Source organism: Micropterus dolomieu, linkage group LG18 (assembly GCF_021292245.1).
Source record: "Micropterus dolomieu isolate WLL.071019.BEF.003 ecotype Adirondacks linkage group LG18, ASM2129224v1, whole genome shotgun sequence".
NCBI classification, from domain to species: domain Eukaryota; kingdom Metazoa; phylum Chordata; class Actinopteri; order Centrarchiformes; family Centrarchidae; genus Micropterus; species Micropterus dolomieu.
The window spans coordinates 8202912-8216393 of record NC_060167.1 but is presented as its reverse complement, the minus strand read 5'-3'; the positions used below and the strand labels follow the sequence as shown (position 1 = coordinate 8216393).

Genomic DNA, 13482 nt, shown 5'->3' with positions numbered 1-13482 from the left:
GATTAGTAACAGAACAAAGCAGCAGAACAAACACAACCTGAACAACATCTTCATTGTCCCTCGACAGCAGAAGAACCACATTCCTCCAAAGATCAATGCAGACGGCTTCGAGTTTTTACTGTGTGGTCGCATTCACATGTTGGACGCATTGCTTCAACTTTATTTTGTTTATTGTAAATACATAACACAACTAATTTATAATTTTATCGTAACAATAAATTAAATGACTTGGTGTGATGCGAAAGTGTCTCTGGTAGATTATTTGCCTCTTTTAGCTCCTAGTTTTGTAGTCTCCTGGTAGTTCGCTAACGTGACTCATATGGTCAGCTCCTATGCCGGGGCTGTGAACAAAACAATTCAATTAATGCAGCTTTAGACAATGAGTAAAAGACACTAGAGCTGCAGCGATTAGTTGATTAATCGATTAGTTGATCCACCAAAAATTAATCAGCGACAATTGTGATAATTAAATAAGAGTTTGTTTGTTTTTTTGTCAGAAATCCCAAATGTTTGGTGATTCCAGCTTCTAAGATGTGAGGTACTTTTCTCTGTCATACATAATTGAAACGTTATTATTTAATGATGCCGGTAAGAAAATTATAACAGCATTTTTAACTTTTTGTGAGATTAGTACTATAGTACTGTATAATGTCAAAATCCTCAGGTCGAACCTTTAAAAAATTCGGAAATCGGAATCCACCAGGAAAACTGCATATAAAAAATTTGTTTTTTCTACAATCAATTTTTTTACAAAATATTTTTCTACTAAACAGAAAGCTCTCAAAAGTTAATGTAGTCTAAACACATAAGGCCGTAAAAGAACTTTGTGAAGAAGTGAACAAGCCGCCATCACTTGTAAAGCCACGTATAACACTGTAATGTACTTTACCTTGTAACTTTAAATGCTTTTGCCAAGAAACATGTCCAACAGATCCTGTATAACATTTAACATGTTCAAAATACTTTCACTAATACTATTCAAATAAATAATAATTATTTGTGACATTTTAATACCAAACCACCACTCAAACAAAAGAAATAACCCCCATATTAATCAAAAATGAAAATAATCATTAGTTGCAGCCCTAACAGGCATATTTAACACTCTTTAATATTTAACTTATTGTTTTGAATGTTTGTCATTTCTATTCAGCTGCTGATTTGAGTTTAGTTACCACATTTAGTTAGTTCATGTTTTCTGAGCTGACTGATTTACTGTAACCTGCTGTGAACATTGTTCTCCTGCAGCAGGAAACACGACAACGTTTGGACGTCTGTGGATGTTGAAACGTGTCCTGAAAATTGAGAGTTACTTAGAGATCTCTATTTGAAAGTAGTGTTTGTCAGTCTGATTAAAACCACAGATGATATGCTGTTGTTTTGTAAAAAAAAATTAAAAAAATTTGATCTTAATTAAAAAGTTTCATTGGGAAATTGGGTGGTGAACACATTACAAGTAAAAACTTGTGTCTAAATTCTTTCTGAAGCTCTTCAGGCGGGTGATTTGACAGCAACTCAGCAGGCATGTTTTTACTGGTGCTGCTAATGTTGCTAATGCTATAATTTCTATTTCTGTACTACAACCTCTACACATCCAGTAGTCTCCATTGGTGGAGTGTAACTAAAAACATTTAATGAAGTACTGGACTTAATTACAATTTTGATATACTTGTACTTTACTAGGTTATTTCCCTTCTATGCAACATCATAATTCTACTTCACTAAAGCTCAAAGGGAAATTCTGTACTTTTTCAATGACAGCTTTCATTACAGATAAACTGTTCATTCCCTTCCTGTCCAGTTAAAAACCACAATTTCTCTAAATTTGATGATGTTGAATTCGTTTGTTTCTGATAAACTGAAAAATAATGTGTTCCTTTATTGAGCTTAAGCGAAATATGTAATGTAAATCCTCCTTGGATCAGCTGGAAAATACCTTGTCACAAAACTAAAAACAGGGCTGTTTCTCTGAGCTCATGAAAAGTTGACGTTTTAGAAATACATGGACCTCGATCTTAAATAACATGATGCATTGCTGTATTGTAAATTAAACAACTTAAACATTATATTGATGTAAAGGATCTGAATACATCTGGTAGTATCAGTAGGCTTTTAGCAAAACAACAAATAAACATCTTTCCACACCAGGCTGCCATGATGGCAAACTGTTTACAGAGGACTGTGTGTGTGTATTTGCAGACTATAAGTCACTCTCAGGCAACTTGTGACTCACAAGGCAGCAATAAAAAAACTCTTTTCTTTCTTTCTTTCTTTCTTTCTTTCTTTGTCTGCCCCTTCTCCACACCCCACTCCTTCTCTCTCTCTCTCTCTCTCTCTCTAGTAGACAGCACTGTATGTTTCAAGGTCTCTCGACCACTGATCATTTTATAGTGACCAGCTTTTATATAATGCAGCCTAACAGACAGACAGGCGGTGGAAGAGTTAACTCCCTGTCTGTCTGTCTCTTCACATTCTTCTTCTCTTACACTAACAGAAAACGCCCTTTTACTATCGTTATTTTTTTTTTTTTTAAACACTTTTCTTTACCAAATGAAATGTTTTCAAAGCTGGCGGTGCAGCTTCTCACCTTGGACCCCGCTGACATCCATCACCTGTCTGCATCGGGCTGCAGCTCCTCCCAAACGAGCCACGAAGAGATCCACAATCAACAGTTTTTAAAAAAGGAACAAGCACTGAACTGAAATGTTCCCCGCTGCTTTCGCTCTTCCGCTGAAACAAACTTCTCTTTTCTTCTGAAATAAGTCAAAGTCAAACTTCAGGTCCAACGATTCAGCTGAACAACAAACCGAGAGCTGCTGTGATTGTTACCGAAAAGCCTCCTTTCAACTCACTGTCAAGTTCATCTATCTTCCGGTGGCACCTTCAAAATAAGGGCCATTTAACTACTTTCTCGCTAGAGGTGAAGCTCACGAGTGGTGGAGGAAATACTCAGTGAAAGGCCTGCATTTAAAGCAAAGGCTAAACCTGACAAAAGATTGAGGAACTACCTGATAAAAAAGTAAAGAAGGTTATAAATCTAATATTCAATGCTGCCTTTCAGTAATAGACACGTTTTTGGTATCAGAGCCACAGACACAGCTTCAGTACCCAGTTCAATAGAAACGATGCAATGAAACGAAAAAATAATTAGCAAATTAATACATATAAATTTATAGTTGCAGCCTGACACCAGTGACAGAGCCTGTGCTTTTATTTTGAAAGTATACCACTGATGGGTTGTTAGTTTTGGAGGCTTCTGTTGTTTCAAGCCCTTGATGCTTCACAGCTCAAACACTACAGCTGTCTGCTGGTTTTTATGTCAGTGTGTGTTTTACTGTAAGAAACTAAACGTGTTAGTCAGCTTGAAGCAAACAAGAGATGATGGCCTGTCGTAAAGTAATTAGTACTTAGTTACTGTGTATTTCTTCAACTTTTTGCTTTGTAACTTCCTACAAATCTGGTTTAAATAACTACAAAAAACAGCTTATTCTTAGTACAATCACAAATGCTCACAGAGATTGAACAAAAAAAGATAAAAAGAGACATGTTTTATTAGATGGATTTATCTATTTCCTACATTAGAGTACTATAAAACAGTACATTCCTAGAAAATGTAGAAATTATAGTAAAACATTCTATCTATACAAAATTGAAGCAGAACAGTCATTTCCAGGAACAACAAATATTTATATTGACAAGTAGGAAATGCTGAATCTTCCCTTCCAGCAAACTCAAACCTGCAGATCAATCAGAAATCGTCACTCTGCCTTCAGCAGCAACTCAAACATTTGAGTCAGAAAATAAGACTTTATAAAGCTTTAAATACAGAGCTCATAGTGAAAGAAATCACTAACTGACAGTCATGGCATCTTTCTATGTGTCAGATATGAATGGGATCAATAATTGAGAAGTGTATGGAAGCCCATTTGGAAAAAAAAGGATAAAAGTCACAATTATGATAATTAAAAGTTTTTCCTTTTTAAGCCAAAATTATAAATCAGTCTTAATTTTTACTTTCTGATCATTTTAAATTAAGAGTGTTTACTTACTTTTGGGGGGACAACCACGTTTACAACATCATTTTACCTTAGTAAATCAAAAACGTGACATAATTTCATCATTTCATTTGACAAATTCAACAGGAGTTCATGTACGTATCTCTAGTTCTGGCAGGAAAGGGTTTAAGTGGTTAAATAATTTTTAAACAAAGTGTCACTTTTCATAATGCCCTCATCGTCGCTGCTTCCTGCAACAATGTCAGAAAAGGATTACAAAGCATTACAAAAAATACATAACTGTAAATGTAGAGTTAATATTCAGTACTTTAAAATATGTAATCAGAAGCTTAACAATGTACCCACAGTATGCAATTTATTATGGTGTAGGAACGGTGCCTCCAGCCAAATTAATGTGAAATGCACTGTATACTCTGAAATTGTGAATTAAAATGCAGAAAAAAATAAAATTCAATAAAAACTAAATTTCAATTTAAACATAATTCACACAACTCTTCCAACATATTATGTCACATTAGCAGGTTTTAGTACATTTTTGATGGTTCTTTAACAGTTTAATGATTTATGATTAAGGCAGCTTCAATGATGAGCCATTGTCAACAAACAATTAGAAGACATTTCTATGTTGAAAACATTTTAAAATAAGGTATGCAGAGATGAAACATCCAATCAGTTTGGATAAAATGTTCTATTGCTAACTGTTTTGGGGAATTCCCCTTGCATGTGAAAAGACAGCATTCATTGACTTTGTGGTTTTTCCCCAAAGTATTTACCGGTTACTTGGTCTTGTTGAGAATAAAACAAAAAAAATCCTCTGAATTGAAATGGTGCCTTTTTATCGTCGCCCTTAAGTCAGCCTTTGATAAAAACAGCTTTTCATCGTGGATAACAGAACTTCAGAAGCTACTTAGATCCTGTTAGATGTTGTTCAACATCTGGACGTGCTTGTGGCATCTTCCTGTGTTTAAGTACCTGAACAAACGGTTTGCTTCCACATCATGTTTTGGTACAGAACATCAACTCAGCTGTCAGCTGTCAATCAATCCAGACACAGTGCCAAGGCAGTCTTCGGTTTGAACTGGTCTGCACCATCTGGAGATCTAGTCCTTCAAAAATCATCCAGGCAGGGCGACCAACGGTTCGTATTAGTTACCAGGATTAGTAGTGTTCTAGACGCAGTGGTTCCCACACTTACCAAGGTTCTCTAAATCATTGGTAACCAGCGTTCTAGTGTAATTTCCACAGGTAAACAGGTGCCTTTTCATTAATTCCACTTCAGATCCAAGACCATTAAGTTGTTGGCTCTGTGATGACAGTCCTCTTCTGATTGGCAGGAGGTGTTCCCCTACAGGGACGCCACAGGGGCGAGTCCGTCACTGTGCTCTAGGTGCTGATAATGGTGCAGTTCAGCTTTACAAACTGTTGCAGCGCTGCAGCGGAGCAACGTGACGGCAGGCGGCTCCTCGTCACCTGAAAGACACACGGCAGGTGTGAGCGATGTCATTTATTTTGCCTTCGCTCAACAGTTACACGAGGAAACGAGAGCAGAATTTATCACATAACATTAAGAAATTAAAATTAAACAACACAGAATAATAGTACAGAATTGTATTTCAATTTTAAAAGACTTCAGGTGAGTTTCTTAGAAATAGCCAGCCCGCCTTACCCAGCCCAGAAGAAGAGGATTCGCTGTCAGCCAGGGAGGAGGAGTCCGCCTGGTCATGTGACAGCCCCTCCATTAGGGGGATGGAAAGCTCTGAGGACGGGACCGACGAATCATATATGCCTGAATCACGAGGAGGCGGAAGCTCCGGAGGGGAAGGATGGCCTTCTTCTGCCTGGGCGGGGACAGGGCACACCCCATCCTGGAGGATGGAGGGAGCAGAGGAGGAGGAGGAAGATTCTTCTGGTAACAGTTCAGATATTCCAGAAGTGGACCTAAAGGAGCAGAAAAAGGTGAGGGTTTCATGGTGAGTTTCAAAAGAGTTAAATCATCATCAACAGCAGCAGAAAATATCCGTTTAGAACTTCCTCTCTTAAGTCTGATTTATACTTCTGTGCCGAGTCTGCACCGTAGCCTACGGCATGAGCCGCGCACGTACCCATGTATTTATACTTGTGTGTTGATTTCCACGTCGTTCTGCAATTAAACTGCCAAATCACTAGTTTGGCGGTAGTGTTATAGCATCCACTGCGTTGCCGGCTGAGCCAGCTAACTTCCACTGCTTGCTCTGCTAACTTGAATAGGGGTAAAATGATAATCGTGCGGTTCTTCTAGACTTTTCAAATGTTATTCTGATAGTGAAAAGAGTCATTACGCGTAGGTTGTGATGCTCAAAAATACTGATCCAATATGTTACAGCCGCTGGATTTGCCTCTAGTAAAATTGACTTCAAAGCGCGGAGCACTTCCTGGGAGCCTGGAGGAAATTCACGGATACCAATCCGACCAATTCTTGCGGCCCGTGTCGCAGCAACGAGTAGTTACATTTTTGGGGAGGTGCATGTCAGGCTACGGCGCAGATTTGACACAGAAGTATAAATCAAGCTTTAGACTTGAGTCACGCTACAGAGGGATCACACAAAACTCGACCCTGGAGGTAAAAAACTAAAACCTATCTTTAATGCTCAAAGGAGAACAATTAAATCCTACAGCGGTATTACACCTTGTTTACCTTGAAGTGGGCCCAAGCGTGGACAAAGAGCAATGTGGTAGGCCTGGACTGGGACAGAAACCAGGACTCGGACAGAGACCGGGACTGGGACAAGGACCAGGACTGGGAGTGTGGCTTGGGCTGGGACTGGAGCCAGGGGCCAGCAGCAGCATGTTCCTCCTTGACGGTCCCTTTCCGCCCTCCAGCGGCGGCGTTTTCACCACCACCTCATTCAGCACCACGCCAGAGTCAAACCTCCGCGCGGGTTGAGACTTTGGAGGAGGGCTTGGTGCCGGGTCCGCAGAGACAGAAGGATGTTTCGATGAGGAGGCTGAGGAACTTCCTGAAGGAGCCAGCTGCTTCTCAAACCAGTCGCAGTTCTGGCTGATGTACTGGTGCATGTTGCAGATGGAAACGTAGAGCGAGCGTCCGGACTTACTTCTGAAGTAGTTCCTCCTGGAGACATTGTGAGGCTGTGACTCACGATCAGCCAGACTGGACTGACTGGAGTGGAGCCGACTGAAGAGCTGAGGCAGCTGGTCCATCAACTTAAACCTAAACACAGGAAATTATTTTCAACTTTAAAACCAGAAAATATCCATAACAATCTTGTACATGTTGTGTCCAGTAATATTTGCTCTAATTATTATTATTATTTCTTGTTGATTCAACCGCTGTTAATAATGATCAAATGGACAGTGTAAGGCTGCTGTTACCTGTAAGACATATTTTCCTTTATTAATGGAAGAAAACTTCTCTTAACTAGTCCACTAACACATACATTTATACTGTATTATTCTAACTCACAGTTTCAAGTTAAAACAAGTTTACAAGATTTATACTGCTTTCCATTTCAAGTTAAAAGGATTTCAATTCCAAACTGTTTAAATTTACATATATAAGGCTCTTGTCAGGTACTCCCTCCACCGGTGGCACTAGTCCTTTCTTGTCTACCACAAAGGTGTCAATATTTTAGTTGGAATTTAAACATATGACTTACTGGCAGTGTATAATTAGTTGATTTACTTTGCCATAGCTTAAGGAAGACAATTTCTCTCAAATCAAAAGACGCAGCAACTATTTTCTTGTCGTCTCGTTCCCATCCCCGCACACCAGCCTTTTTTATACCCAAGTTCAATAAACACATACATATCTGACAAAAGTCTCAAATAGTCTCAAAAACATACAGCTGAGTTTAAAATCTAAAACCTGTCAGACCTCTTTAAGTAAAAAGTAAGTGGACTTAACTAAATGGGGCTGTAATGAATTACAGCGTTGTTGTTTTTGAAAGTGTTTCTGTTATTTTGTCCACAGCATTGTATTTACCTGGGAGCCAGACTCAACATGGTGGGGATGTCGTTTTCTGTGGAGTAGTCGAAGTAAACAGTCATGTAGCGGTTCAGCTCCTGAGCCCCGTCCCCCTCGCTCTGCCTCACCAGACGCAGCTTCTCAGCGATCATGGCGACGCTCACAATGAACAGGTCACCGCCTGTTCCACCAATCGGAGAGCTGCTGCTGCTGCTGCTGCTGCTGCTGTTGTTACGGCGACTGACTGGTGTCTTCCCTCTGTGGCTCTTCCTCTCCACATAGTAGCTGCAGGAAGAGAAATGAGCCGGTTAGAACAGAATATATAAAGAACTGAAAAAACAAGGACAGATGGATGGAGGGACAGAAGGAAAGATGTTAAATCTGGTAAGTATGGTAGCCACACAGGGGAGCATTTAGCAGCTGGTCAGATATTTCCCTCTATAGGTGGTAGAAACCAAAAACTGAGCTAAAAGAGATTAAATATTGGACTTTCATTCACAAGGTGATCAGAAACACGACTCAAAATTAATATTAATGTTGTTGGATGTGTAATTAGGCAACTGTTTGCTGTAACATGTTCACCATATCAAAATTAAAAGGTGATGATATGCCAAGTGTTTTCTGACAGTGATGGTAATATCAACACTAATAATAATTGTTTACATATTTATTCTTTTTCTTTTTATCCTTTGTGGTCCCTATATGTCAGGATGGCAAGGACGGGGGCATGGTTTTGATAAAGAAATATGGTCAGTGGGTAAAGGCAGATATGAAAATGGGGATTTTGAAGAAAAAAAAAAGATTTGAAATGTAAAGAAAGACAGATGGAACAAAGGAAGATGAGAGAGAAACAAATAGGGTCAGTTTTGAAGGAAGAATGAAAGAGCAAATGAAAGAAAAGGTATAAAAATAAGAAACAAATGAGGATGGAAAGAAAAAGGGAAGAATGGAGGAACAACATTAAACAATGTCTTCCAACACACACAATAACCTCTGACGGGCAAACTTGTTATGGAAATAGTTTTTTTGGAGAATTTGAGAGATATTCCCTACAGAGTGTTTCAGCAGCACCTCGAGGTCACTGGAGGTACTGCAGCTGAAGGCACTTTTAAAAACATCACTTGCAGTTTTGACATAAACACAATAGAGAAAGTACCGTAGGCCTTTGGAACAGACAGTGATGATGAAGTTGGCTTCGTCCAGCTGTCTGCTGAGCCACGACATCTGACCCTCCCTGCACATTTCCAGGTGTTCCCACAGGTCCAACACCACCTAAACACAAGTGAACAGGGATTTCAGAGCCAACCTTCAAAAAAGGGACTTTGATTTAAATGGCAATTTCTTTTAAAATGTTTGTTTATAACTAAATGTTTCCCCTTATCATTCAGCCATTTCCTGGTTTGTCTATCTGTCGTCTCACCTCACAGTTGCAGAAGTCCTGCAGGAAGTAAGCGAAGCTCTGAATGACAGTGGTGTGTTTGGGACAGTCTCTGTTGGAGTAACAAATGAAGACTTTCGGGCGTGGCCACGGCCGCTCCGTGTTCAAAGCTGCACTGTGATTGGATGACTCACTGCTCTCCTCATCCAGCTGGCTGTAGATATTTTCTATAAGGAGACAAATGGACAAGACGGGTTAATGTTTTAGAATAATGTTAGATCTGTCCACTCATCTTTGCATCATGCATAATGTGTATCCCAACATTGAGTTTTAAACCCAGAGCACAACTACATCACACCTTCATTGAACAGTGGATGTTCGAGGTCCCATGCGCAAAGTGTGCAGGACACTAATACACTTACAAACACAGCACAGGAGAAGTGCTCAATAACACAGATTCTGACAGATTTGTGAACAATATTTGAGAGAAATAGGCCTTTTTTTCCCCCTCACACAGAGAAAGTCTTAGATCTTTGAGTTCAGCTCATGATAAATGGGGGCAAAAACAAAAGTGTTTATAATTTTGTTCAGTGTACATAGTGAATTAAAACAAGCAATTTCACCAGTAATTAGTGCTCTCACCTTGCTGTTTCTTACGACACATGACAGTGAAGAGAGTGGCGAAGGCAGACATGATGACCAGAGGCACTGTGATGGCCATGGCACGGATAGGCCCCGCCCATGGGGAGTGTACTGGAGATGAAACAACCACACCAAGCATGAGACAAACTAATCAGATAGTCCTTCAAAAGCAACACTAGGTAAACTATATGCGTGTATGCAACCACAAAATTGCTAAAACAGAAGAGTCATAAAGTGAGTAAAATGGCTTAGTTGTAGCAATATCAATTTAAATTTTCCTAACATTAGCTATTATTAGTTAACCTTTGGTACTAGTCATACCATAACACTTAAGGCTGTAGCAATAAAACCCCCAAGTGTAATGAATTTTGCATTGACGCATTTTGTTTCTTATGAATTCAGCTTTCATTTGTAAGAGGAAGAATGTTTTATTTCTTCTTTCAATCAAATCAAACAACTTCCTGCAGCCCTGTATTGATGGGGCAGCTAGTATTGGCAGCCATGACGTCCACTCTGCAGCTGACGCACACCTGACCCACCAAGATAAACACCTGACCCCCCAGTATAGCATCTTAAACAGCCCCTCCCAGCTCATACAAGACAAGTGTACGCTACCTGCAGGTTAGGAAATGGCAGAGCCTTATTAAAGAGAAAATGTAAACCTCTGAACAGCTTTCCTGATTATCTGTTTATTTGTTTTTCGTCTCTGCTGACAAAATATCTGCTATCCACCATGATAAACGTGTATTTACCTGCATGCTGCTTTTACTGAAGACTGATATTTGAAGACATTGCATTGGGCAGGAAATGTGGTCACCAAATAGTTAAACAACAAAATATTCTGCAGACTAATTAATAATGAAAATAATCAGTTCCAGTCTTTAACAGTTACATAGATTATTGTGTGTGTGTGTGTGTGAGTGTGAGTGTGTGTCTATCTCACCCTGACTGACGTAGTACTGAGTATACCTCCTGGTGGAGTTACTGTCATCTCTCAACTGACAGAGAAAATAGGAAAAGTAGTGAAAGAAAGGGAACAGAGAGAAACATGATAAATTCAATGGATGAACAAATATATATGAATTTTAAAGTTTTCCGTCTTTCCGTCTAAAGTGTTTTGCATTTTAATCCATATATAAAGTGAAGAGAAGAATCAGTTCAGAACTGAAAAGGCATTCATGTACCTCTATAATGTAGGTCCCTGGAGTGACGTCCTGGAGGATACATGTAGTTCTGGGCTGGTTCACGTCCTGCACACAGTAAACGTATTTAAAAAATGGACTAAATCAACTGAAAACTCAGCCAGACCTGCAGGCGGCCTCAGAGATTGAATGAAGTCCATCTTCTTTTCAAAGAGCCACAACTTGAACACCAGAACTTAAACGTCCGGTCCACTTTTCGTTGTGGTCAAGGGTTGGTGGTTTGATCCCCAGCTCCTCCTGCCAACACGTACACGTGTCTTTGAGCAAGACACTGAACCCCAAACTGATGGCCAGGCCACAGGCTAATTGTTAAGCGTTTGGTCCTTTTACCATCGCCTTCTAAAAAACAGTGTGTGAAACCTGAATCACTTTGTGACTTGAGCAAACCTGCCCATACTTACTGGTTTGCAGCGCTGCAGTTTGAAGGGTCCGTCCTGTCGCAGTTTGTAGTACAGGTAGTAGAAGTGAAAGCCGAAGGAGGTCGGAGCCTGGTCGAACACCACGTGGAGGTTCGACCCCAGCTGAGACACGTTCAGGGTCTTTGGCTTCCAGACTGCGCAGGCAGAAACAAAAATTTATCTCCACTCTCTTGGACATGCACATTAGACATGTACCTTTATTATGCAATTACAATTAGTAGTAAAAAAGTATTAATTAAACTTCAATTAATAGCAAGGGCTTTTATTTGTTTCAATCACTGAACTCACCGTGCCTATATTTGGGACAGGCCTTTAATTCCTTTTGCTCAGCATAGATGGGTAATAGGCTACAATGAATGTGTTTATATCAACAAGTAAGAATAATACTTGTATAAAAATTATCATTCTTGTTTGTTTGCCATACCAGCAGGTCTAACTTTTTTCCGTAAAATCAACTAAACGAATGAATTGTGTGGAATCTAAACCCATCTTAAGATATGTAACATGGCCATATTGACAAAACTGAAAATGCATATATTTCAGTTTTCAGTACCTAACAACGTGTTTCAATCTCTGTCAAACTCAACACTTCTTTCAAAGATGTGGCAAAGATGACAAAACACGATCCTTCTCTTTCTTTGTAGGCTTTTTAATGTGAAACATTTTATCAGCTTTCTACAGGCAGTCTACACACGGCTCTGGTTATGACGACGACACTGAGGAACTTACATGGTTTGCAAACCAGGTTGTCTGATCCCAGGAGGACTTCACACGCTGCAAGTTGAACAAACACAGAAATGTTTAGTCAGCTTGTTTCTATTCTCATTGTGCAGCCTCACCTTCACTTCAGTGATCCGACAAATTTGATAGGACAGTCTTGACTTTGATTTTGGACAATGTTTAATTGTTTGGGGCTTAGGTAACATTTCTGAAACCGTCTACTGTATGTGTTCATTCTAGTTAGCTAACACGTTAGCCACAAACCAAATAAAGAGGAAGCTGAATTTTGTTGACAGTACAGTAAAGACAACCTCACTATGAAGACCATACAATAGATTCTGAGATGCTGTTTGCAGCCACAGCAGTTAAGTAAACTTTTTTTTTTGAAAGACATCATTTTTACTTTTTCAGAGCTGGGCTACCTATTTCCTCCTGCTTCCAGTGTTTGTGCTAAGCTAAGCTAAATACATGGAAGTTGTTCTCACCGGACTCTGGGTAACACAATAAATAAGCATTTTTCAATGAACCAGTTAACTGATCGATCCTGTTCGGATGAGGAGACGGCTGGACTCACAGTTGGTCCTGAGGAAGGATGGAGGGAAGAAGCTTTCATTCATCAGAGAAGGGAAAGGAACAAGACGAACCATGTAGTCTGTGTCAAAGGTCAACCCACTGAATGGCTGACTGCTCAGCTTCTGTATATGTAAATAAACAATAAATCAACAATAAATACAACGAGTCTGATAACAACAGTAAATATCTTTGGTCACTGTGTTGAACATCAAGTCAGGGATGGAAACAATCTGTCTGTTCACCATTCTCTTGTTTAAAAAAAGGTTTGTTCATCAGGGACAATGCATGTTATTGAGATCACTGTAAATAAATGTGCCATACTTGGCCAAAAAGCTTTTCTTTCACCTCAGAACAGGACAGAACGGGGACTTTAGATTCTGTCCCTCATCTCTTACATTGGAGTCAAGTTAGGAAGGGATCACTTCAATAACTCTTTCAAAATACATATATAATGTGAGTATTATAATAAAAATCAAGAACAGCCTTCAAGCTTGGCTTGGGCACCAACATTATTCAGCCAGAAATACATGAATATAACCCCGCCGCCCACAAATCTCAAATATACTATAGA

The 13482-nt window shown here is 39.5% G+C and overlaps 2 protein-coding genes across 3 annotated transcripts in view; both read right to left on the bottom strand.

Moving 5' to 3' along the window:
* LOC123986917 (rho guanine nucleotide exchange factor 3-like) overlaps positions 1-2825 on the bottom strand; it is a 32546-nt gene extending 29721 nt beyond the window's left edge. The window contains exon 1 of the mRNA XM_046075341.1: positions 2588-2825. Within this exon, the coding sequence (XP_045931297.1) occupies positions 2588-2622 (35 nt within the window). The 5' untranslated portion in view covers positions 2623-2825. The remainder of the gene's footprint in view (positions 1-2587) is intronic.
* A 708-nt stretch (positions 2826-3533) lies between these two features.
* The window catches only part of il17rd (interleukin 17 receptor D), a 29651-nt gene continuing 19702 nt past the window's right edge, over positions 3534-13482 (bottom strand). For both annotated transcript variants that reach the window (XM_046075342.1, XM_046075343.1), the window contains 12 exons: positions 12913-13033; positions 12348-12392; positions 11601-11752; positions 11182-11247; positions 10941-10995; positions 9998-10108; positions 9398-9582; positions 9134-9249; positions 7996-8262; positions 6691-7224; positions 5683-5954; positions 3534-5486 (listed from right to left, as the gene is read on the bottom strand). In XM_046075342.1, coding sequence (XP_045931298.1) covers positions 5362-5486; positions 5683-5954; positions 6691-7224; positions 7996-8262; positions 9134-9249; positions 9398-9582; positions 9998-10108; positions 10941-10995; positions 11182-11247; positions 11601-11752; positions 12348-12392; positions 12913-13033 — 2049 coding nt within the window. In that variant the 3' untranslated portion in view covers positions 3534-5361. The remainder of the gene's footprint in view (positions 5487-5682; positions 5955-6690; positions 7225-7995; positions 8263-9133; positions 9250-9397; positions 9583-9997; positions 10109-10940; positions 10996-11181; positions 11248-11600; positions 11753-12347; positions 12393-12912; positions 13034-13482) is intronic.